This window comes from Quercus lobata, chromosome 4 (genome assembly GCF_001633185.2).
Source record: "Quercus lobata isolate SW786 chromosome 4, ValleyOak3.0 Primary Assembly, whole genome shotgun sequence".
Taxonomy (NCBI): domain Eukaryota; kingdom Viridiplantae; phylum Streptophyta; class Magnoliopsida; order Fagales; family Fagaceae; genus Quercus; species Quercus lobata.
Genome location: NC_044907.1, coordinates 29,912,613 through 29,937,920, shown reverse-complemented (window position 1 = coordinate 29,937,920; position 25,308 = coordinate 29,912,613). Strand labels below are relative to the sequence as shown.

The 25,308-nt window shown below is 34.7% G+C and overlaps 2 protein-coding genes across 2 annotated transcripts; one reads left to right on the top strand and one right to left on the bottom strand.

Annotated features, from left to right (window-relative positions):
• The first annotated feature begins 6,345 nt into the window (after window positions 1-6,345).
• Window positions 6,346-15,244, top strand: LOC115986470. The gene is made up of 14 exons (XM_031109501.1): window positions 6,346-7,047; window positions 8,366-9,360; window positions 9,529-9,589; window positions 9,678-9,740; window positions 11,496-11,559; window positions 11,659-11,752; window positions 12,037-12,120; window positions 12,201-12,290; window positions 12,420-12,447; window positions 12,709-13,200; window positions 13,276-13,337; window positions 13,454-13,563; window positions 13,656-13,743; window positions 14,250-15,244. Exons 1-14 carry the CDS (start codon window positions 6,600-6,602, stop codon window positions 14,505-14,507), a joined length of 2,937 nt encoding a protein of 978 aa, XP_030965361.1. The 5' UTR covers window positions 6,346-6,599; the 3' UTR covers window positions 14,508-15,244.
• A 70-nt stretch (window positions 15,245-15,314) lies between these two features.
• LOC115986471 lies at window positions 15,315-20,207 on the bottom strand. Its single transcript, XM_031109502.1, has 5 exons — window positions 19,422-20,207; window positions 18,278-18,721; window positions 18,008-18,100; window positions 17,289-17,428; window positions 15,315-15,931 (listed from the first exon to the last, which is right to left on the bottom strand). The coding sequence occupies exons 1-5, from the start codon at window positions 19,812-19,814 to the stop codon at window positions 15,490-15,492; spliced, it is 1,512 nt and encodes a 503-aa protein (XP_030965362.1). The 5' UTR covers window positions 19,815-20,207; the 3' UTR covers window positions 15,315-15,489.
• Window positions 20,208-25,308: the final 5,101 nt, after the last annotated feature.

Here is a 25,308-nt window from a genome sequence, read left to right as displayed (position 1 = left end):
CAACTTGCAACTCAGAGGGAAAGGTCAGCTAGGGAAAGAAGAAAAAGCTACTAAGAGGGAAAGAAAAGCTCATGAATTGTATGTAGAAGTTAGGGAGAAAGCAATGAGAGCAAGAAAGAATGTGCAAGCTTGCATTAGTGGTATCATGGGGATTTTTTGTGCTTGTAATGTTGATTTTGTGTTTTGCCTCAATAAATAAAAAAAGAACAAAATTTAAGAGATTGAATCTGACATGATGGTTATGTGTTTGTAATGTTGTTTGTTTTGTTGAGGTTGGCTGGACCAATGAGCTTAATTCAATGAGTGGTTATTCACTATTTTGTAAGTTGAATGCTCAAATGGTCATTTTGTAAGTTGTATTGTAACATAACAACTTTAGTAATAGAACCACCTGATTTGATTGTTGGTAATAAATTGTTGGCATTTGTAAATTGATGACACTCAACTAACATAACCAAACAATGTAAATTCATAACAACACAATTATTGTCGTGGGTAGGCCAATCGCTAGACACCCACAATCAACCTGCCAGGACAGTTGACTCAAAAATAGTTTAAACCCCTATTACGGTCTCCCAAGTAGGCTAGTAGCCATGAACCTGCCACTCAACCGTCGAACCTACTACCCCAAAAGTACATTTTAACAGCTAGTAGTGGTTTTCCACATTACTTATAAGTTATAACTAGAGTTTTCCAAAATATTAATCATCTTGTCATAACAACTAACAACAGAATAACTCTGTCATAAATGGCACATGTCAAGACTTGTCACAACAATATATTACCAAAATATTAATCATTCTGTCATAACAACTAACAACATATCCTCTTGTCATAAATAGCACATGCAAAAACTTGTCACAATAATATATTACTAAAATATTACAATCTTTCCACTAGACATTCATTATTTTTTGTATGCCACCTTAATAACAGGCTTACAACCAAAAGAAAAAACATTGTTTGACAAAAGATAGAGACAAACACATCTTCCAACCAAAACATAAAACATTAATTTTGGCATTTGACCATTTAAACTGCTAATTACACTAGGTATGTGGACCACAAAAAAACAAAATATCTAGTCTAGCTTCTTTCTACTTTGTTGGTCTTCATTTACTGCCTTTCCTACCTACTGGTTGAAACTTTGCTGGTCATGATATTTTGTCATTTCCACCTATTGGCTGAAATTTTGATGCTCTTGATATACTGCCCTTTCCTCTAGTACTCATAGTAGTTCCTCCACCATTTCTTTGACCTGCTACACCAGCAACAATAGCAACACCATTGCCCTAACAACACCACTTATAGGCTACAAAGTGAAGACCATAGTCAAGTCAATGTATAGTACAAGAAAAATAGAAATTATATAAATACACGCTACAATACCTGGGATGATGATCGTCTAGAATCTCATGTCTATATAGGTACATGAAAGGTTGGCTGGCTAGATGAAGAGTACCAATGGGCCCTGGTGGCAGCTTGTGGAGTTGAAGCTCTATTAGTTGGTTGTGAGGATGAGGGCTGAGATCTAGATGTTTTAGCAAAAGGTTGATATACGGGTTAGGATGCAAGTTGAGTTGTGGGCTAGGGCCTTGCTTTAGGAGAATTCTTCTTGGTTCTAATTGCAGAATTACCTCCCTGTATCTATACCACAACAATTGAAGTTACAAACATATTAATACACATGTGAAGCAAGAAACCAAGTGACTAGGGTTGAAGTCTAAAAATACTTACAATTTTATCCTTTTAAAGCCTCTGTCTCCTTTGCCATGCTGTCTCACCAGTAATGATAGCTTTGCAACCTCTTAAATTGTGTCATTCTCTATGATACTTTCCACATTGATGTAAATGCACTTTTAGTCCCTACATTTTGGGCCGATTCTCGATTTGGTTCCTAAATTGATTTTGCTCCTAGGTTAATCCCTAATTTCAAAAAAATTGTTTTTATTTTGGTCCTTGCCATCAACCTAGTAACAGAAAAAATTGAGATGGCAAATGGAGTTTATAGGTGGCATGTTAGATGCTAATGTGGCTAATAAAATAACATTAATAAATACCACGTCAGCATCCATGTCAGTATTTTAATAAATAAAAAGCCATCTCAGAAAATTAAAAAACAAATAACAAAATAAATTTTTTAAAAACACCATAAATCTTTTTTTTCCCTTTTCATTATTTTTCGGAAGAACATTGTTCTTCTTCTTCCCCCAGACATGAACTTCATGCTTCATGTTCTTCCCCAAATCAAACCCAATAAATCCAAGAAATCAAACCCATAAACATCCAGTAAATCAAACCCAATAAATCCAAGAAATCAAACTCGTAAACCACCCAATAGATCCAAGAAATCAAACCCATAAACATCAAGTAAATCAAACCTAATAAATCTAAGAAATCAAACCCATAAACATCCAGTAAATCAAACCCAATAAAATCCAAGAAATCAAACCCATAAACCTCTAGTAAATCAAACCCAATAAATCCAAGAAATAAACATACAAATCCACATCAAAAAAAAAAAAAAAAACCCACAAACATGAAACCAAACTCATCAAGACATCTCCATCTCCGAAACACAAACACGACCACACCAATCTCCACCTCCAATACTGACCACCCACCCCTACAGAAACCCAGAAAAACCCCACCTACAACCAAACCTGTAAACAAAAATCCAAGACCCACACCAATCTCCATGGCCACACCGATCTCCACGGCCAGAACCCACCCCCACTGAAACCCAAAAAAGCCCACTCATCTCCATCTCCATCTCCAGCCAAACCTATAATGCAAGACCCATGGCCACACTGATCTCCACCCCAACCACCAATCCACCTCCATTACCGACCACCCAACGGAAAACTATAAGAACCCAGAGATTAGAGAGTTGGGTTTAGAGAGAGAGAGGGATCGAAAGCTTGAAAAAAGTAAGAAGAAAAAGAAAGATACAAACACAAATACGCACCAAGCTTGAAATAGTTGCTACAAATTGTTTTCTTAATATTTAAAATTGGAAAAAGTTTTTTTTTTTTTTTTGATTTTGAATATTTTCAATTTAAATTTTTTAAAAAAATTATTTTTTATTAATTAAAATGCTGACTTGTCATTTTTAAAAGCAAAATAAATTTTTTTAATATTATTTTATTTGCCACATTAGCATCTAACATGCCACCTGTGCACTCTATTTGCCACCTCAGATTTTTCTGTTATTGGGTTGACGGTAATGACCAAAATAAAAACGATTTTTTGAAATCAAGGACTGACCTAGGAGTGAAATCAATTTAGGGACCAAATCGAGAATCGGCCCAAAATGTAGGGACCAAAAATGCATTTACACCTTCCACATTTGATAGTCTTGTTCAGTCTAAAAACCCTATATGTGTTCCTTGGCTCATCAAGAGCAAGTTGTCCAGTTTGAACCCATTCTGATTGGCCAGGCATTGGTTGAATAATCTCTTGGTAAGTTTGAAGATATGTTTCAAGGCAAGGATATACATAATCCCCCACCTTCTCTAAGTTCTTAAAAATAGTAGCAATGCCATGTTTGCAAGGTATTCTTGTTAAATCTCATATCCTACAGCTGCATGTCTTATTTGTCAAATCAACCACATTCCTTTCGCAATCATTATCAACTTCATACATGAACCTACCAGATGGAGTAGCACAAAAAGGTATACACTCTAGTTTCAACTCTCTAACTTGTCCTGAATATTTGGACACACCTCCCTAGCATATTTCTCTATACCTCTCCTCTTTGTATAGAGTTTGGTCATTAACTTAACTCTAATCCATTCTAACATTGCTAAGATGGGCTTGTCCCTAGTAGGCAAAATCATGGAATTGAAGGATTCACTCAAATTATTAGCTAAACAATCAGTTAAAGCCCTATTGGTAAAATGAGACTTAGACAACTGTGCAAAGTTGATGTGAGCAAGATACTCCCAAGCCCTGGGGTCTAGATCCTTCAATTGTTGCATTCTCCTCTCAAAGTCCCTAATAGTGGTGACTCTAGCACATCTCCATAATGCATCCTTCAACTCCAACCCCTTGTGGTCAAATTTGAAGTTATTGTAAATATGCTTCATACAATACCTATGCTTTACAGTTGGAAACAACATCTCAATTGCAAGTATAAGTCCTTGTTTCACATAGAATTTAATATAAAACAATATTAGTAATATGAATAATCAAAACACATGCATGTATTAGTAATATGAACATACAAAGTTTATACCTTCTGCCTATTACTAATAAAGATAAGATTTAGTTGCTCTAGATTCATCTGAAAACTATTGAAAGAATCAAACCCAAGAGTCTCTGTTCTCTTGTTCAACCAAAGCAAGGGCAACTGGAAAAAAATTATCATTTCCATCCTTAGCTGTGGCAAATAGTATTTTCCCACCAAATCTTCCTTTTAGGTGGCACTCATCCAATCCTATGATTGGTCTACACCCATCCAAAAAACCAACCTTATGTGCATTATATCTTATATACATCCTCCTAAATTTTGGTTAGGAATTTTCATGCTCCGTTTCAGTTTGCAAAATAATCTTACTTCCCACATCATTCAACCTTATCATTTTTGCATAGTCTCTTAGCTTCCCATATTGCAACTGCTCATCCCTAGTAATCAAATCAATGGCTTTCCTCTTAGACCTATATACGTGACTGACACTTATGTCAACAAAAATGTTAGACCACACATGGTGTTGCACACCAACTGTAGTCCAATTAGGGTTCTTTCTAAAATCCTGCATGTACTTCTTGACAACATAAGCTAATGTCAATTGGCTGTGTTGGAAGGTTCTAGGGTAGGTGCACTCAAGTATCCATGTCTTTATTTAGAAGGTCAACTCCTTATAGACTTTAGATGCATAACACCTCCATCCATACTCATTCCTGCAATAGACAAATATCATGTTCTTCTCATTCAATTTGAACCAGATATCCACAGGTTTCTATATAGCACATTCCCTCAAGACCTCCTTAAACACCTTAGAGTTAAGAAGCATTATTCCCTTTCTTAACTCTGGTTTTTTCATATCAGTCTGAACATTAAACACTAGCATTGTTGAACCAGCAGCTACTGGTTCATCATCATCATCAAACCCTACCAATCTCTCCATGTCAATCTCAACAGGTGGTTCAAGCCAATCATTGACTTCCACACTAGCATTTTCCCTTGCATTATTCATTTGGGTTTCACACAAAATTGCCACCATAATTAATCTCAACGGTAAAATTCAAATCAGCCATCTGCATAAAAATAATTGCTTAAATTTCAAAAGTGTTAATAAACAAAAGAATAAAACACAAACGTAGCAAAAATAGACAAAAGTGTTTGTTTTGTTTTTTGGAGACAACCGCATGGGAATGGACCTCAAAGTCCATATCTATACATGTTTTCCTTAATACAAAAATATTTTTAGGGTCCACACAGAACACAACACAGAAAAGGAGCAAATCATTAGCAATCAATATATAAATTTGAGTTGTTGAAAATTTCTAACATTTCCTACAAAAATATGCACATACATAAAAAAAAGTCATTGTTTTGTTTTTGGGAGACAACCACATGGGAATGGACTAGATATGTTCGGGACTTATTATTATTACACATTGAACATGATCTAGTAGTGGTAGGTGGGGTTCTTGTCTCTTGTCTTCGTTAAAAAGAAAGAAAGAAAAAAAAAGAATATATATATTTATATATAGCTTTTCATGCATGCTCGATTCACAAGCTATGTTTCTAACATTTCCTACCTTAGCCTATACAAATTACTCAAATTTTAGTTTGTAGATTACCATCAATTACTGCAATTAAAAAATTAAAAATTAAAACCCTTGATTAGACAATGTACCTAGAATTTAACTCAAGAGATAAATTCCTCAAAATCTTTCATAGGGATTTTGATCAGAATGGTAATCGAAAGTAATGATGAGAATTTCACGTGTTGATCTTGGTGGAGTGGCTCAAAATTGAATAGAAAGTGAAAGGGTGGCCTTGATTTGTTTCTCTAGGGTTCAGTGTTTTGATTCAGTTTGTAATATGTTTTTTAAGTTAAATGATGTTAGAGTAACAGCAAAGCCATATGTGCGCAATGGACCGTTAATGGATAAAATCACAAGTAAGTAAAGTATCATTTTTTAAACTACAGATGTATAAAGTGTTTTTCGGATAAATCACAAGTAGTCAAAGTATAATTTGTCAAATAATATTAGGTTTTATTAGTACCGGCCAAATTAATTCTCATCTACAAGGGCCTTCCCGTCAATTTGATACTACCAAATAGAGATAGTTTCGTCAAATTCCAAAAAGGGCGGGAACTCATCATTCCAAACTCCAATTCCTCATAGCCCCATTTTCAATTCCCTCCTCTCTCTCTCTTTCTTTCTCTTCTTATTTTTCACACATTTTCTTAGCAACCAAACAGATCTTTCTGGCCTCTATGCGATACAAAATGCCTCGCTTCGCTTAATATCTGATATAGATAACGTATTCATATCTTTCTCAAACCCTGGCTCCCATGAATTCCTTTTCATAGCTTCAAATCCCACTGTACTCGAATGAAATCCCACACAATCTCAAAATCACCATGCTAAATCCTCACCTATCAATCTCAGAACCACGCCGCAGACTCACCACACCAGTCATAGACAAATCTTGGCAACTTCTACCAATTCTCTTTCGCAACAGCGTCCCGGCTCGTCCCGAAGAAGAACGCTCTTCGAAACGCGTGCTCTTCGATGCACCGCCGGACTTCGTTCGGTACCTATGTTCGATCCCCGGTTTTCCGATTCGTCCATTGGAAAACGGATTCGTTACGGTTTCCATGGCAGCGGCCTCGACGTTGTTTCGGGAGTTTGCTGCCATGGCGGTTTTTGGCGGGAAAGTTTCGAGGTTTGGAATTAGGTTTTTGGATTCATATAGAGTGTGGGATAGTAATGTGAAGACTTACTTTAGAAAACGGAAGAGAGCGGAATTAGATGGACTTGTAGCGTCAATGGCTAAAAGGAGATCATCTTCTTCAATCTCTGGAAATGGTATATGATTTGGACTTTTCTTTTAATTAATTATTTATTTATTTTTAATGGTGATTGATTTGGGATAAACTGATAGGGATTGAAAGAGATAAAGCTTTGTTGTGTGTTGGAAAATGGGATTCAAGATACTTCTATTAAGATATTCTTTAACATATTTTTTTTTTGGGGTGTGGTTATTAGTGTATGAGTATGAGTGAAAGTGAATCTCTCTTTGTGTACATTTAAAAAAAAGAAGAAAAAATAGGTAAGTAAATTTTAAGTTTCCAAATAGATTGGTGGGAATCTAGGATGCACGGACATAGACACGGGTATGAGTATGATACAACAACATGAGCAATTTAAAAAAAAATTATAACATGATGTGGCAGATAGAACACCGTTACGAAATATAGTATTATATAAAATTGTTAAAGATATCAAGCCCAATCGTACTTGGTGTGCAAGCAAAGTATACTAATTCTAGTAACCATGGTTTAATGTTATATGATTACTGTAGGTTTAGTCTTCTATAAAATATCCCACATTGGATCCATTGTAATGTATAACTCCATATAGTGAAGTTGTAGCCGTCAAAGGCTTTCCTCTATGGATGTAGATTGTAATCCATGTGTTCTCTCTCTCTCTCTCTCTCTCTCTCTAGTCTATACACACACACACACACAATATTTATTTTAAATTCTAAAGAAATTTGATTAGAGAGTATAGAATGGCAGAAAAAATACATGTGAATGACCCAGATTAGTTTGTAAGGATCCATAATTGATTCATAGTTTTGGGACTAAGTCTTTTTAGTTGTGTGCATATCATTTTAATTTTGTTTGCTATGCATTGAAAAGTTTAAATGAACTGAAAAGTTGGTGGTTCTAATGCTGCCCATGCTAGTTTTCTGGTGAGATTTTGTTATAATGACTCTAAATTGAAGATCAACAAATGAGAATGTTGACTGGTAAATTTAGTCATCTTTCATGTGGGTTGTTTTATGTGTTAGAAGCGTTGCTCTGGTACTTTGAAAGTATCAAGATCTGGTGAAATAATAGCATCTATTGTTAGATTGAAGTTAATTTTTATGAATCGCTTTCTGAATTTCTTTTCATATTTTTTTTTTGGTTAAAACTTTTATCAGTGTGGTTGACATTTTTGAGTTGATGGAGAAGCTTTGGCCTAATCCATCTTCACTTTTCTGACCTTTTGGTTTGGGTTTCATTGCATTTTTGAATCACCAGTCATTATTTGTCCTGTACTTGTAAGTTTTGACTTATTGGCTCATTATTTTGGGCAAGCTTCTGAATTTTTTCCTTTATGCATAAATGTTTTGAAGGTGAAAATATTATGATCAGAAACATGAATTCATTGAAAGCTATCTTGCCTCCCTCAAAAGTTGAATTGGGAGTTTTAAATAAAGAGACAGCCATATCCCCTGTGCTTCTGGGCTCTTCTTCCAACTTTCTGAGATTTCCTACAACAGATCTTGAACACAAAGAAGGTAAAAATGATGTTGGGATAGAGATTATTATGTGTAAAGAGATCCCAGGACCTGTGAATGCATTCAAATTCTGTAATGGATTGTTCAAAACCGAAACAGGTTCAAATACTCTGAAGCCAATGCAAGTAGAGAGCATTACCGAATACATTCCTGATCTAAACCTAGCTCCCCCAATTAGCTTTCAAGATCCATTACTATGTGAAGAAGCCCTGATCAGTGACATTAGATTTAGATTTCAACCGGGTTACACAACCACAATTTTCCAAGAAGATAGGCAATGCAATGTTTCTCCAACAGTGGCTGGCAAGTATGATATTCATCCTTGCGATGTTTCAATGAGCCAACCAAAAGAAGATGCAGAGACCCAAGTGAAAATTAGTGGAAAGGTAGGATGCACTAATTTTAGCGCAAAAGGAGATTTGCAAAACCTAATCCCATCAGAAAAGACAAATGTTACTCATGATGCACCAGTGAACTGCTTGGAGTTGAGAAATGTGATGGACAATATCACCTCAGACAAAGACCAGATGGTAAAAAAGGTGGAGACTCAGGCCAACTTTCCTATTGTTGAGCGTTGTTCCACTCAGAAAGTGCTGGCAAAATCCTCTTGCAGATTGAAGGGCTTGCGCAAGAATGCTGTACCTCCAGAACCACAAGTTGTCATGGAGTCATTAGACCATAATAAAGTTGTTATTACTCCCAAGCAGCGGGATCAGTGTAAAAGTGGTCAGAAAGTTATACTTATGGAGAGGAATTTAAAGCAAAATCGTAACAAGAACATGCATGATAAAGAAAACATGGTCGATGCTACTAACTCTATAACTTCAACTGTAAGTTCCTACAAAAGATAATAGTTATTTTGTGCAGTCTTGCTCAAAGTTCATTACTTCAGTTTGGGTGTTGTGCTTGTGAGAAGGGCTGCTTAGTCAATTTTTATTCCAGCTAGTTGAGTTCAAGGATGTACATGGTTGTTTATTATGGTTGCTTGCTTGAACCAGTTGGAGGAAAAAACAGTCCCACACTTTGAATCTTTCATAATCGAGGAAGAAGAAGGTTCAGGTATTGAAACGACATTAATGTGTTTTCCTGTTTATAACCGTATCTTGGTTGATTTTCTTACTGCCATTTGTTGCACTTGACTATCCAGGTGGTTATGGCACTGTTTACAGGGCTCGGAGAAAGAATGATGGGAAAATGTTTGCTATTAAATGTACGTGAGGCATAGCTTTCTTATACATTGTATCATTGATCTCTAGCTCAAAAGACACTTTCTCCTATGATGGGATGGAGGGTGATGTTTTTAGTTCAAGACTAATTGGGTGCGAGTATAACTTACCAATAAAAGAAAACTTTCTGTTACATTGAGTGGTTGACTCTAGTTTCTGATGGTTTATGTTTTAGTTTATATTGATAGGCTATATGTTAATATGCTTTAATGTTCAAGATCTAAGCAATTCTATTTGATGAAAAACGGATATGTATTACCCTAACATAAGGAGGAAGAATGAAGGGGTAAATGGGAATTTGCTTTGAATGCTTTGTTGATATTTGGCTGCCAACCACTAAGATTGTACTTACATGTAGGCATGTAGCACAATGTTGAACAAATATGTACTTCTAGGTATGTGGGTCCAAAAGAATTTAGTCTCACCATTCATTCCTCGCTTGTTTTTTCAAAATTCATTTATTTATTTCTTTTTGAGGAGGATATTAGCTGGTTTAGTTGTATAAATCTGTAAATTCTTCTTTCCTGGATTGCATTTTTCTTTTGAATTTTCAGTTCTAAAATCTTGAGAGGCTGTAGTGTATACATCCTGTATATATAGTTATATATTCTTTTGTCCTCCAAGAAAATTCTAACCATTCATCAAAAAGGGAAAAAAAAAAAATGTAAATTCTTTCCAATAAGATCTTAGTCTTCTCATAAACCATCATGTCTTCCCTTTCATCATGCTGCTTGTGATCATTGAGTAAATGATTTGTTGAAATAGTTAATGTAGTTTTTCTTTGGTTTTAATGATGTACTTCTTATCTTATAAGCATATTGAAATCACCACCCTTTGATATCTTTAAAGAATTGTATGATGTCACAGCATCATGGTGACACTAAGACTGCTTATGTTAGAACAATTATATATCTATATTGTTTATATGCTTCAAATAACTGTTTAAGAACTTAATTAATTTGTCTGACTTTGTATGTACCATTCATTGTTAGCCTTTCAATTCATTGACAGCACCAAGTCCTTCATCCTAAAGGATACTGCTTATAAAGTAGCTTGTGGAAAGTACTTTGTGGAATTGGTTAGGGTTTATTTGTATATTTGAAAATGTATCTTGTAATTTTACATGTATGCTTTCCAACATAAAGTTGGTATTCATAATATTTTTCATTCTAAGTGACAGCTCATGGGTTGTTTCCTTTCTTTTCTATAACCAAATGTTGTTCAAATTTGAACCAAAATAGCACACACGCATATGTGCATGTGTGTGTTCTAGGCATGCAAATTATTTTGGAGCAACCCATGGAGTGGTAATGTGTTTTAAAATTGTTGGCTAAAGTCGTGAGTTGTACATATTTAAGAAAGAGGTTGTGAGATGGATTATATTAAAAGTTTTAAGACTTCACATTGATTTATTATAAAAAAGGTAAATAAATATTGAAAAAAAAATTAATAAAAGAAGATATGTTCACGTGCATAATTTCAATGCTACCATAAGTGATTGCAAAAATGAAGCTTCAACATAGTTTTCATAATATAATAATTTGATTTTTCATTTTTAAAAATTTCAATCTCTACCTGTCTTGCTAGTTTATTCAGATTATAAATCTAAATCAACTTTGCAAAAGATTAAAAGACTATGAACCTAACTTCTGTTCTAAATGAAAACCGCTTTACTTGTACTGGATATCATAATGCATTTCAAGAAATTGATGCTATGGTTTACGTTTGTGGTTATTCAGGTCCCCATGCCAATGCCCATAAACACCATGTTAATAATGAGCTCAAAATGCTGGAGCGTTTTGGGTAAGTATACAAGTGATTATAGATATAAATGTGTTTTTATATCTTAAATGTAAAACTTGTCACAAATGGAAATTTTGCTATTGAATTATTTTAATTTAGGGGTAGAAACTTCATCATAAAGTTTGAAGGGTCTTTCCAAAGTGGCAACAGCGACTGCTTTGTTTTGGAGCATGTTCAGCATGACAGACCTGAGGTAAATTAGACACTTTAACAGTTCAATTTTTCTTTTTTGATCAAAATTATGACATGCTCTGGGCTGACAGATCCTGAAAACCTCTTTTGACCTGACTAGCTCAGTCATTATTGACAAAATAGGAACTCCAACCTACTCTTTTTCAGTTGTGCACATGCTTAAAAAAGACGGTTTTTTTTTTTTTTTTTTTTTTTCCTAACAGCTATAACCTTGTTGGCTTATGAGTTATGAGTGATTTGAACCCTTGCTTAGCAGCCATGTCAACTACATTGTTTTTCTTCTAGGTTTTGAAGAAAGACATAGATGTATATCAGCTCCAGTGGTATGGTTATTGTCTGTTTAGGGCCCTTGCATGTTTGCATAAGCAGGTAAGATACTCCTAAAGTTGTACATTTAGAGAAGTCTCAAAAAATGCCTAGCTGTAATGGTCTTTATCTTGTAATTGCAGGGAGTGATTCACAGAGATGTTAAGCCTGGGAACTTCCTCTTCTCTCGGAAGCTAAATAAAGGCTATCTCATTGATTTCAATCTTGCCATGGTTGAGTTGCTTATCCTGCTAGTGCTGCCATACTAATGTGAATTTTTTAAGCAGTCATTTCACTGAATTAAAAGTTAAAACATCAAAATAATCTGATGGTGTCTCTGTCTTCATTTTTCTTTTTTACAGGATTTACAGAGCAAGTACACTATTGGAAGTAAGCTCTGCCATTTTAATTCTTATAAGTTGTCCTGCGTGAACCTTTGTCCACTGTATGAGTAATTTTTCTCTTGTTGGCTACTTAGTTATGTTCTTGAGTTCCACTGTATGAGTCATAGCTTATGTCTTCTTAAATGACTAGATTTTATTGCTGATTTACTCCTTGGTTAACTGTGCTGTTAGTTATACTCGGTTATCATAAATATTTGGTTTCTTTGAAATTTCTCTCCTTAATTGGCCAATTCATGCATCTGTGCAGGTAAATCAAAATCAAGTCATAATGTTTCTATTGATCATGTTCCTCTCCCTCATTCAAAATCTGCTCCATCAATTAAAGATGATAAACTTGTGAGAGGAAATTTTATAGCTGCCAAACAAGGGGTGTCAGTTAATTCCAAGCCCACACATGAACCTAATACGAACATGATGAAACGGGCTATTGGTGGTCCCTTAAAGAATTATCGTGATCTTCCCGTTGGAAATTTGTTTAAAAGCCAAGGTGCAGATGGCTCAGGTATAACCTCCACAAAGGATGCAACAAGCACCAGGACTCCTTCCACAGAGAGGCTGAGGGAACCTCTTCCTTTCCTGGGAAGGAAAGAGCTGATCAGCCTGGTGCGAGATGCAGTGCAAAGTCCTGGTTCTCAAAGGGAAAGAGCTGCTGCTCTTCCAGACAAGATTGACAGCAAAATTGCTTATCTGAGCCCAATGCCTCTGCAATCTGCTGGTGCTGGGTTACTGAAAAGCACAGGTGTGTAGCCAGATACAGCACGTTGAGCAGTTACCTCAGTAGTTTCTGTCTACTAATTGTTTTAGTTATTTCTAGGGGTTCCAAAACAAAAAAGAGAAGGCCCTTGTGTTGGAACCAAGGGATTTCGTGCTCCAGAGGTGAGGTCTTGATGCCATCTTATTCCTTGCATTATTGTTTAGGGGCTTAAAGATGCATTTTTATCTTTAACCCTAGAATGCATTCAATTGTTATTTTATTGGGCTCTATTATGCAGGTCCTGTTAAGATCTCTGCATCAAGGTCCCAAGGTTGATGTCTGGTCAGCTGGAGTTACCCTACTTTACCTGATGATTGGAAGAACTCCCTTTACTGGAGACCCAGAACAGTAAAAATCCTTACGCTTGATATGAACATAGTTATGTGTTCTGTTCTCTGTCACCATATTTTCTTAGCTGATAATGATCACAATCATGACAGGAATATGAAAGACATTGTAAAGTTAAAGGGCAGTGAAGATTTATGGGAAGTTGCCAAACTGCATGACCGTGATTCCTCATTTCCAGTGGTAATTATTAGTTAAAGTTCCCTTTTAGCATGTCTTCTGTTCAATAGAAAGCTGATGACTCTAGTCCTACACTGAAAATATTTTTAACAAGATGCTTACCCTAATACCTCTTATCAAGATATTTATTACTATCTTCTTTTCCAAAGATATCATTACTCAAAAAAATAAAAATAAAAATCTTTTCCAAACATGTCATATAGACAATAATATTTTAATAGGTTATGGAATAATAATAGGGCAGTTCTTGATAAAATTATCAAAATTCAGTGAAAGACTGAAAGTTCAACTGCATTTAGTTTCCTGTTGCTGAATGGCCTTTCCTGAGTGTTTTTTTTTTTTTTGGGGGGGGGGGGGGGTCTAAAATTTTGCTAACAAAAATGGCTTAACTTCATCAGCATGGTAGTTCTGATATATAATGTATTGGTTTAGAGATGTGTTATTAAATGTTAGAACAGCTGTTGTCAAATATAAACTACATTTTATTGAGGATTATCTGAATATTCCAGGAGTTATTTGACATAAAGTTCTTGCCATCCATGGAACTGCAAAGTTGGTGCAAAACTCATACGAAGAGGCCAGAGTTTTTTAAGCTCATTCCCAGATCGCTCTTTGATCTTGTGGAGAAGTGCCTGACTGTAAACCCAAGACTTAGACTCAGTGCAGACGAAGCCCTCAGGCATGAGTTCTTTGTCTCATGCCATGAGAGTTTGAGGAAGCAGAGGATGCTCAGGAAAGGGCTCAGTTTGGAATCTGCAAATGTCTAAACTGATCACCTTCTTCATAGACAAAGTCAAGTCTCATTGGACCTGTGAAAGGAGTAAGGTTGATCAGCATTTTTGAAGGCTCAGTATCTTAACTGAAATGCTCAGTCAGTCTCAAACTATGCTGGCTGCCATAACCATTGTTATGATATTATAAGTTTTTTGACTCACCTCTTTTTTGCCTATACGTAGAGATGGATGTAATGTAAAATGCTGTAGATATGTTAAATCCACACCAGAGCTTCTTACCATTTACTTTTAACACTGTCTAGCATGAAGCCAGATACATTTTGATGGGCCTTTACTTTGATAAAATCATAAATTGCAAGTTGAGGTTAAATAATGTCTCCTTTTAAGAGGTTAGACAAAAAATCTGCAATGGATTATAATACGACCCCTTGCTGTAATTCCAGTCTATTTATTTGTTCGGTCTACAAAATCCAACGCAGTCTGGTTGCTTGCTTCATATATGACCATTTTTCTTTCCATTTCTTTCACATAGCTTGCCAGAAGGAATATTCTCATGGGCCTTGTTAGTTGTTACTAGTCTGCTACTCTGCCTAAAATAAAGCCAACATGCATGTCTAATGTTGAGTTTCCATGGCATCGGATCCAGATGATCTTCTTGAGTTAAAACAGGTATCCAGAATATATCGAACCATAATGTCAAACAGGGCCAATCAAACTTGGTTTGAGTTCTTGTATGTGGCTTTTTAAATTAACAAGATCGAAGCTAGCTATGATCATTTAAATATCCAAGAAACTGCTAAAGCTCGTCCTAAAAATCTCTCCTGAGATCTTTTGTAGGCAAATAAGGGACTCAATGCTTTACTATTCTTGTTCTCAAAAAGATTTTTGGCCAGCTAAACTTCCAAGCATTAGTATGGAACAACTTAATATTCACATTGTCATAGTTTCCTTGACATAAACAAATATACAAGCAATTACTATCAAATACAAACCAAAATTGTTTTCAAGAGAAACTTTACATAGGGAGCGGGTCAGACCACCTTCTCTTTACCTCTGTTTTCGATCGAACCTCCTTCAGCTTCCCATCTACTCCATAATCTCTCTCCATAACAAGATTTATTCCTTCATCTGAGTACCATCCAAATCCAATACAAAGGTTGCCTTCCTTGCTTACATCAACATAGCCCGTGATGCCACCCGGAAGCCAAAGGACAGTCGCATCCTGCATGTCCAGCATCTCTTCCTCCCCAAAGTAGACTGGATTTTCAGGCAAGCTCCTCTTCTTTAAAGTTTCTGTGCAAAGGTAAACATATGGGGTGCCATTGCTTTCTTCCGCCACCATCTCCTCACCAAATACTGGAGTAGCACTAACCTCAAACACCTTCCAGGAACCAGTCAGCTCCGATGGCTGGGTTCGCTTCCGCTGAGAAAATGGCTTCAAATCAAAGTCTGGTTCACTGTTTATAACAATGCAGAAACAATATTATAATTTAATTGAAGTTAAAAATGTAATCACAATGCACAAGTGTGATAATTGCAAGTCAAACCTCTACACCCTGAAACCTATCAAAATTTAGAAACCAAGCACCTGTACAAAATGAATAGCTTAACCTGGGCTTGCTTCATGACAAACATATGGCAATGATGAAGGGTCCCTGAATGCGGAACATATCATGATGATGGGAGCATTACCATTTCCATTAACATAATACTAGCATCATATGAATGAAGCATGTGCATGTATAGCTAGATTGAAGTATGAGCAAAGACTTTTCAAGTCATTCTTGAGAATTATTCCATTCAGAATAATTCCCAATTAAGACTGTTGGCAGTATGTGGAGACATTTTGTAACAAAACAAAGCAAACATCTACAATAAAAGTGCGAAGAAACAAATTAAATGGTTTCAAGAAATGAAAAATTTGAGGTCTGTGCTCAATGAAAGTCAGGAGAATGAACCCTAAATTTTTTTAAAGATAAACACCAAAATACTCCAGTGAACCATAAGCTCTAAGCTCTGCCACCATAAATTCTAACAAAATAACAGGTTCTTTCAAATCCATTGCTAGTATGAAGAAGCATTCCAGCTGGACTATCCACATTTCACAACGTGGTCCCGGATTGATTGCCAAATGACCAAAATGCTTTACAAGTAATGCAACGTCAAGTTCCTTAAAAACAAAGTTAGCTGAATATCTTGACCACCTTCTACAAAGAACAAGCTCCAGTTGATTTACCTTCCAGGCTACATTCTCTCCCTAGTCCATACTATGTAAAGTCTTCTAATGAAATATTAATAAAATAAGAAATTAAAAAAAGTTTTCAAAAAGAGAAATCTACAAATACTCAGCCAAACTTCAATTTGATTGAATATTTTACTAGGAAGGTACTGAGAAGCCTATTAGTTGTGAGAATTTCTATTAAGTTGAAGGAGCATGTATCAAGGGATTTCATAGGGTTTAAGCTTCCAGCTCTACAAGTATAGTACATAATGAAGATTGGAATCTGTTAATACTTAATATAGTTAAACCTATATATATCACCAAAAAGTTTGCATAAATAACATACTTAAAGTGGAACCATGAGTTTTTATGGCTTGTGTTCATCTTCCATTAGAGTTATCAAACCTGCACATGTGATGTTTCTTTTACACATTTGGTGTTATAAATTGAGCAATATGAAACAAGTAAAAAAAAATTATCAGACTAGCATTAGAAGAGAGAGCTGTAAACATTGTTAATTTCCAATACTTAAATGACAGAAGATATATTAGAACAACATGCATTGCAAACTGCAAAATGAAGCATAAGAATACCTTTGGTCAGGAAGACTAGCAGGACTGACCCACTCTTCTTCATAAACAGCAATTCTCATTATCTGTATATCTGAACCACCATTATTAAATTCTATTGTATGGATGATCCTGAGTCTTTTGTGGCAACCTTTAACCAAACACTGAACAAGGAAAAAGCAAGAGCTGAGTAAAATATTTTTTTAAACAAATAAAAAACTACTAACTATTTTCAGATTCCTCCAGAAAAAAAAAAAAAAAAAAAAAAAAAAAAAAAAAAAAAAAAAAAAAAAAAGATTCCTCCAGTTTCCAAATGGATCAATATGCAATAGAATAGTTAAAGAAATAAATAATCAGTTCATGACATAATATGAATGTTTTCTTCAAAGTAGCTTCATAATAATTGATGCAAAAAAGCAAAAAATCAAAAGAAAAAAAAAAAAGAAAAAGAAAAAGGAAACAGTATATATTAATATTTACTATAAATGTGATTCAAGGGAGTTATAAATCCATGATTCGTAACCCAATAACACAAATGATCAAGTCTATATGCACGTATCACTATATGTGTATGTCTGTCTGTACTTGGTTAAATGAAATGACATATAAGATATGAATCTGCAACACCCTAGATCTAAAGATCGATCTGTAGTTGATTATAAGAATAATCAGCAAACAACCTGTTACATCACTTATATTACAAATGTGTTTGAAATGATCAGTGAGTGTCATACTAAACTTACTTGTTCAAATTTAAAAGTTGGAGAAAGGTAATAATTGGAATCATCAACTTCACCAATTGGTATATCAATAGGACCCCTAGAATATGATCCATCCTGCAAACCAACCAATTATATCATTCACAATTTTGGCATTGTCTTATAACTATAAAAAGATAAGTAGATATTCATGCAGCAGTAATTTTCTGAAAGTCTGGAAGCTAAATAATAACCATCATCACTTTCTCCTGGAATACTCATTTAGTCATCTAGGAGGAAAGGGGTGGATCATACCTCGAAGAAAACAAGACCAGGTTCACTGCCCATGACATCTTCATCCATCACATCACTTGTTTTAAAGTCAAAAGACCCAAATTTTGGCAAAACATGACTTGGTACAATCTCATGAGTCATTTCTTTAGCGGGTGAAGATGCACGCCCAGCTTCATGCTCTTCTTTGCTTCTATCACTACCACCAATATGCCTTGGTTTTTCGCCGTAAGGATTCAAAGTCACCCAATTTATCTTCCTATGGATTTGAGATGTCATTCCTCCAGAAGAGGATGGCTCTGCCTCAATGTGAGAAAGAGTATAGCAATCATATAAGTTTTCACTCTTGTTTCCAATGTCAATTGGCTCCATTTCGGCAGTTATTGGTGAGAATACTGCTCCCACCCCCTTCCATATCCCACTCACACTACTAGCAAATGTATTCCACATTGGCCTTATTACAGGTTCCTGAAAGAATACAAATAGTTATAGAAGAATAAGTTCTGTTTCTTTCCTTTGTTTTGGTTGGTAGGAATTGGGGTGGGGTGGGGGAGGATTAAGGGTGGAGATGAAACCATCTCTCATTTTTAAGTCCCATACTTCAAGCTGAATTTGAATCAAGAAACACTATAACTTCTAGTAATTGCCAATAATCCACTAATTTCAGACACTTTGGGAACGTTTTTTAGATAATTTACCATGTATCAAGGACTATATTCTCATCCTTGATCCCAGTTTAATTTTATTAAAATCCAAACTATATAAATCACAAACTCAATTCATAATATCTTTCCTCTTCTCCTCCATTTTCAAAATTTGGGATTTCCTAACTTAGATACATTCTTTAACTCAACTTTCTCAATTAAATATTCAAAATTCAGGAATTTCTAACTTCTATACTATATTTTCCTCAATAACCAAACAGAGGAAGTACATCAAATTTTTAGAATTTCGCTTTATTATATCCAATTTCAAATACAATACAAGCACACTGACAAGCATATTCATAACCAAAACTTTCCACAGCCCATTGTTCAAAACAAAAACTTGACAGTACCTGCCCAATTCCCAAACCCCAATTCTCTTACTTTCCCACTTTTCCTTGACAACAAAACAAAAACATTCCACACCCATAAATTCCAAAATTCAAGCAAAAAGAGATAGTTACCTGAGTTTGAAGAACAGTCTCAACCTCCACTAGCATAGCACTAGAAACCAAGACTCTACCACCAGCACCAGCCTTAGTTCTCTTCCTCCTGACCATTCTCTTCCCCTTTGGCCTCCTTTTAGTGGTTCTCTCTTTGTCTTTCTGAGCAAGCTCGTTGTCCACGCTCCACACATTGTCCTTCTTGCCCTTCACAGCTTTAGAAGTGGTATTGTTGTTGTTATGGTGATGGGGTTTGTGAGTCTGAGTAATTATGAGGCTTCTGGGGCTTCTTGGGTTTGGGAGATTGGAGGTGAAAAGGGTTTGTGGGGTTGAAAGGCTGTGATGGAACCCCACCTGGTGGTGATGGTTTGTGCTGGTTAGTGTTTTGCAGAGGTGAAGAGTTGTCGATTGCATGTTTCAGAGAGAGAGAGAGAGAAGCTATGTGGCTGGAAATTGGGCGGGGTGTTGGAATTTGGAACCTGAATTTTCAAGCCAAAATGGGTGTTATTTGCAGACTTTGAAGCGTGGTTGTAGTACAGGTTGCTGTCTAAACGACTTTGTATTAAGGTTGTCAATCCTAAACGGCTTGTAGTACACAAATTACTTGGTCGTTTGGTTGGATGTTTTTTGGGTAAAATGTTAATCTCTATGCACAGAAATAATAATAGTTTTTCGGTTTTTCATTCATTTATTCTCTCTAACAATTGCTACCAAGATCACTGTGAGAGTGCAACCTACAATGTGAAGTCACGAGAACCATCATTATCTAGGTTTGGCAAGTTGTTTTTTGCTCTCTCTCTCTGTTATGTCTAGTTTTTTCATCCTTGGTGCTCGATTCACAAGTCAATTTGACTTCAGTTATGGGTTTGATGTCCTTATTAATTGTTAATTTGCTATTGGGTCTGATGGTTTGGTTGGGTGGGTGGTGGTCATGACAATATGGCTTTGGTTGATTTTGGTGTGAATTTGGAGTTGAGTGTAGTCGTTGTGAGTAGGGATGAGTTGTATTTTGTTAGCATGCCGGTTGTATGTTTAGGATGGGGTGGGGAAAAAGACCCCAAAAATATTCCAAACAAGTTTTGATGAGAGAAAATACTAAATGCAAATCAATAACCAAACAGTTAAGTTAAAATTTGTTTTCATTTGTACTTAAAAAAAAAGAAAAAAAAAGCACCCTTTTCATTGATCCTAGCCTTTGTTAAGCACATATCATGCTAAACAAAATCCTTAAACACACTCAAGAAAAGAAAAGAAAAATAAAAATTTAAGTATGATAACAAATAGAGTAGGGTCAGATTATGAGTACTTCAATCCTTTCCTGGGGTGTGGAAAACTCATGCAGGACATGAGTAGGACAGGTCGGTTTTAAGGTGAGTTGGAGGTAATTTGTTATCCCTAATGAGGTGATTACAACATTAATGAAATAGAGATGAAACAAAAAGGGAGAGACAACAGTTATATATATAAACACACACACACATTCAAGGTGGGATAAGGTGAGCAAAACCCCATCCTAGAGAGGAGTAAGACGTGGCTAGTCAAATAAGAAGAAGAATTTTTGCTATCCCTAATTAATTCCAATGAGCTTCCGGTAAAAAAAGAAAAATCTTTTGAGATTAATAAGGAAAATTTTCCCCAAAGATAGCTAGACTTTATCATCAGTGCATGACATCTGTCATCATAGATAACCACACCTTTATCCTTCCTAACTCTTATGCATTGAAGAACTTTATTTCAACCGTCCTCATGAGTCATGAACATGATGCTGCTTCATCAGCGCACCCATACCCTCATGGCTTCACAATTTTTTTTTATACTTGTCATATAGCTTCTTGTGATTAATACATGATAAAACTAATGTCAATTATAGATTCATATACAAATGATAGTTACTCCAACCAAAACTTATTACTTAAATAAAAAAAAAATTCTAAAGATGATAACGAGTAAGTTAGGATTAGATCATGAGTGTCTTTACTGATCTTTGATGTTCGAAAAACTTGTGTAGGACATGAGTGAGACAAGTTGGTTTTGAGGTGAGTTGGAAGTAATTTGTCATCACTTAGTGATTTCATCATTAATGAGATAAAGATTAAACAAAAAGGGAAAGAATAAAAAAAAACACCTTAACAAATTGTGAAAAATTGCAAAAAAAAAAAAAAAAAAGTAAGTGTTCATAAGCTTTGCTTCAGACTGATTAGAGGTGTGCAGAAAACCCACCGACCCGCCAAACCCGACCCAACCCAACCCGACCCACCGGGTTGGGTCGGTTTTTAAGGCTTGGTGGGTTGGGTTGGGTTACAAAAAATTTTTTTATGGTGGGTCGGGTTGGGTTTGGGTCATAAAATTACAAACCCGCCAAACTCGACCCGACCCACCCATATTTAATATATATATTTAAAATATATTTTATATTTAATATTTTTTTAAATCAATTGTAGGGCACTTATATATATATATATTTAATAATTTAAAAAAAAAAACTAACTGTAGAGCAACATTTCCTCAGTTCCTCCTACTAATACTAATACTAATTTAATTTATATATATATATATATATAATTAATATATTATATAATTAATAAATTTTTTTAAATAGTCAGTTCTTTATATCCTATATAAAAGTCAATTAGTTCACACAAATCCTAATAAATTGCTATTGTTGTTTAGTTATTAGTGTTGTTTGTCTTTAAGGAGTTACATTGATACTAATCCTTAGGTTTTTTTAATATATTAATTTTTTTTTTCTACTCAATTTAATAATAATAATAACAATAAAAATTTGTCAAACCCATGGGTTCAACCCGACCCATGTGGGTTGGGTTGGGTTGGGTTGAACTTATGTGATGGGTTGGGTTGGGTTGAATTTTTTTTGACCCACCATGGTGGGTTGGGTCAAAAAATTTCCTCAACCTGACCCAACCCGACCCATGCACACCCCTAAGACTGATATCATATACCCAGTTCCAGGTTTTTAAGCCTATTGTATGAGGTGACAAAGCCCAGCATGATAGTCAGCTTGACATGATGAAGCCAGGTCTGACTGTGACTGTGGTATGGCCCAAAACTAATAGTTGATCAAATCCATTGATATCAAACTCAGCCTCTCCTCATCTAATAACGGATACTCAAATCTTTTCATGGGCTTGGAGTCCAAACTTTGGACTTTGGACTCCACAGACGAAGAAACTTTTCTTTCAATTTGAGATGCATTCAATGGAGCCAAGTTTTTTTCTTCTTCTTCTTCTTCTTCAATTTATGCATGGGGTCCCTTATTATATTTTTCAACTTTGATAAAGCACATGCTTTCTTGGTCACCAATGTTGGCAACAAAGAAAATACAGCTCTATCATCATAACATAAAGGAGTCTTTTTTCATGAATTAAACCAACCCAAGTGATAAATTTTGTAGACCCACATACCTTTCTTCAATGGGGACTTCCTATCCTATGAAGGGGACAAGACCTACCTAGTAATCATGCTAGGACCATCAAGCCAAAAATAAAAATTAGGAACACATACAAAATGAAATTATTTGAATTTTGGTTGAACTCATTGTACTGTGCCACTACTATATTAGTTTTTGAGGTCTTACAATTTTACACATCGTTACTATATTATATATTTTTTAATTGAATATAAATTATATTGTATATTTAAATCCTCTATTACAATCTTGGTACTTCATATATTTTTTTAAATAATAGACTATATAATTTCATATACAGATACAATCATAATAATTTCTCAAAAAAAAAAAAAAAAAGATACAATCATAAGAAATGCATAATTCTAGAATATATAGTTCCATATACAACTTAATCATAATAAATGTCTATTAATAACAACCATCATAGTTTTCAAATTTTAAATTTCGAAAGAAAAAAAAAAGAATGATAAAAATCATATTATGTTAAAACTTAAATGCATGGATTAACTAACGACTAGTTGTTGTTGTTACTATTATTTTGACAGGGGGTGTCTAGTGCAAAATTTAGAAAGAAGGGAAAAATCAACAAGAATAATAATATGGACTTTTTTTGCCTCAAACTTTATTTGTATTTTTTTATCGACAAGGTGATTAAGACTCTTCAAGTACCCCAACTAATCACAAATACATACGTGCAATCTAAACTAGTTTAGGATATTTTTTTGCCTTTTCGGCCACCAAGCTACAAGTTAGGTCCATCAGCTCAAAAAAGGAAGTTCGTATTTTATTCAAAATCCTTTGTATAACATTATTGAAATTTACTAATTATACAATCAACCCTACTTAAATCAATAACTATTAAGTAGCTTAAAGAATTGACACTTTTTATTTATTTATTTATTTTTAAAAAAGTGTTTCAATAAGCCCAAATCTTTCACAATTGGACAGCTCAAAAAGCTAACTGGCCTAATATTGGGTAGGACATTTTGATTTATGATCTCTCTCTCTTTCTCTCACTGGTCTTTTTCTTGGCTTTAAAAGATGTTTGGTAGTCTACAAGAGTCGAAGGTTTGTGGAACAAAATCCGAATCATTTGTTTGGTACAGGTGCCCACATCTAGTCCAATTTCATTGAATATGGATGATAATTAAAAGAGAGAACACCTTTTTTGATGAAGACTCTATTGCAAAAGTGGCCTTTGGGTCCTCTCCTTTATGAAAAAGAAGAAGCTTATACTTATCTATTTTATCTTCTACTAGCATTATGAGCCCATTTTATGTGGTTACTACTGTTCTAGCGTGCTTCTTCCGTAAGATGATGAGGTCTTGCCTTGCCTACCACCTGAGGCTCACAAAAAGAGGGAATTTTTATTTATTTATTTATTTTTATAGTTTAAAGGAAGCTCTTGGATTCTGCAAAAATGGATTTCAAAATGTCACAACTATTAGATTTTTTATTTTTATTTTTTAATGAACAAAAAAATTTAGGAGGGGCAATTAGAGTAATTTTTCTATTTAGGTGTTACCATAATAGCAGTTTACTCGCTGAGTTGAGCTTACAAATTGGGAACCGATAAACTGTAGCTGTCAGCCTGCCACAACTATTAGATTTGGTAAAAATGAATTTCAAATATCACAAATATTAGATTTTTATTTTTAATGAAATAGAAAGTAGAAAGGGATGATTAGAGTGGCTTTCTTATCTAATCATTACCACAATAACATCTTACCCGTTAAATCCAAAACTGCAAGAAGGGAAACTAGTAAACCATAGCTGTCACAACTCACAACTATTAGTTTTAAAAAGAAGCTCAAGCGCTTTATTTAGGAAAATGAGACTTTAAAATTTTATATTTAATTTATATATAAAAAAAAACACCTAATCCAAAAGTATACATAAACTGCTCCTCTAATTGCAAACCTTATCAACAGGAGGTAAGGTTGCATAATCCAAAATATAGGATAATATACATTTATGTTTAAATGGGAAATCATTGCATTATTTTTAATTATATTTTCAATTTAATATAATATCAAAACATCTAAGAAAACCATGAAATTAAAAAGGGATACCCAATACACATGGGTTATGATCCGACAAAGGTCTTGATGGAATAGAGGTTCCATTTCCACCTCAAATTTTAGTGTTATGGAAATGGTAATATTATAATAATTGTATATCTTATTTATTTATTAAATGAAATATTATAATTGTATTTTGTAGTCCACAACGTGACAGGCACATCTAATTTGACCAAATCTAAACTAAAATCACGAGTATACGTTGAGCAATGTTCCTAGCTTTCTGTTGGGCAGTTGCAATCTAAACCTAGCATCTAATTATGTGTCAAAAAATTGATAAATTAATGTCCAAGTTCCAAGGAAAAAATGGAATTTTTCATGCTATCTTGGATAATTAAACCCAAATATTAGGTTAACTTTTTCTTTTTACCTACTGAGAATTATTAAACTTTCTGGG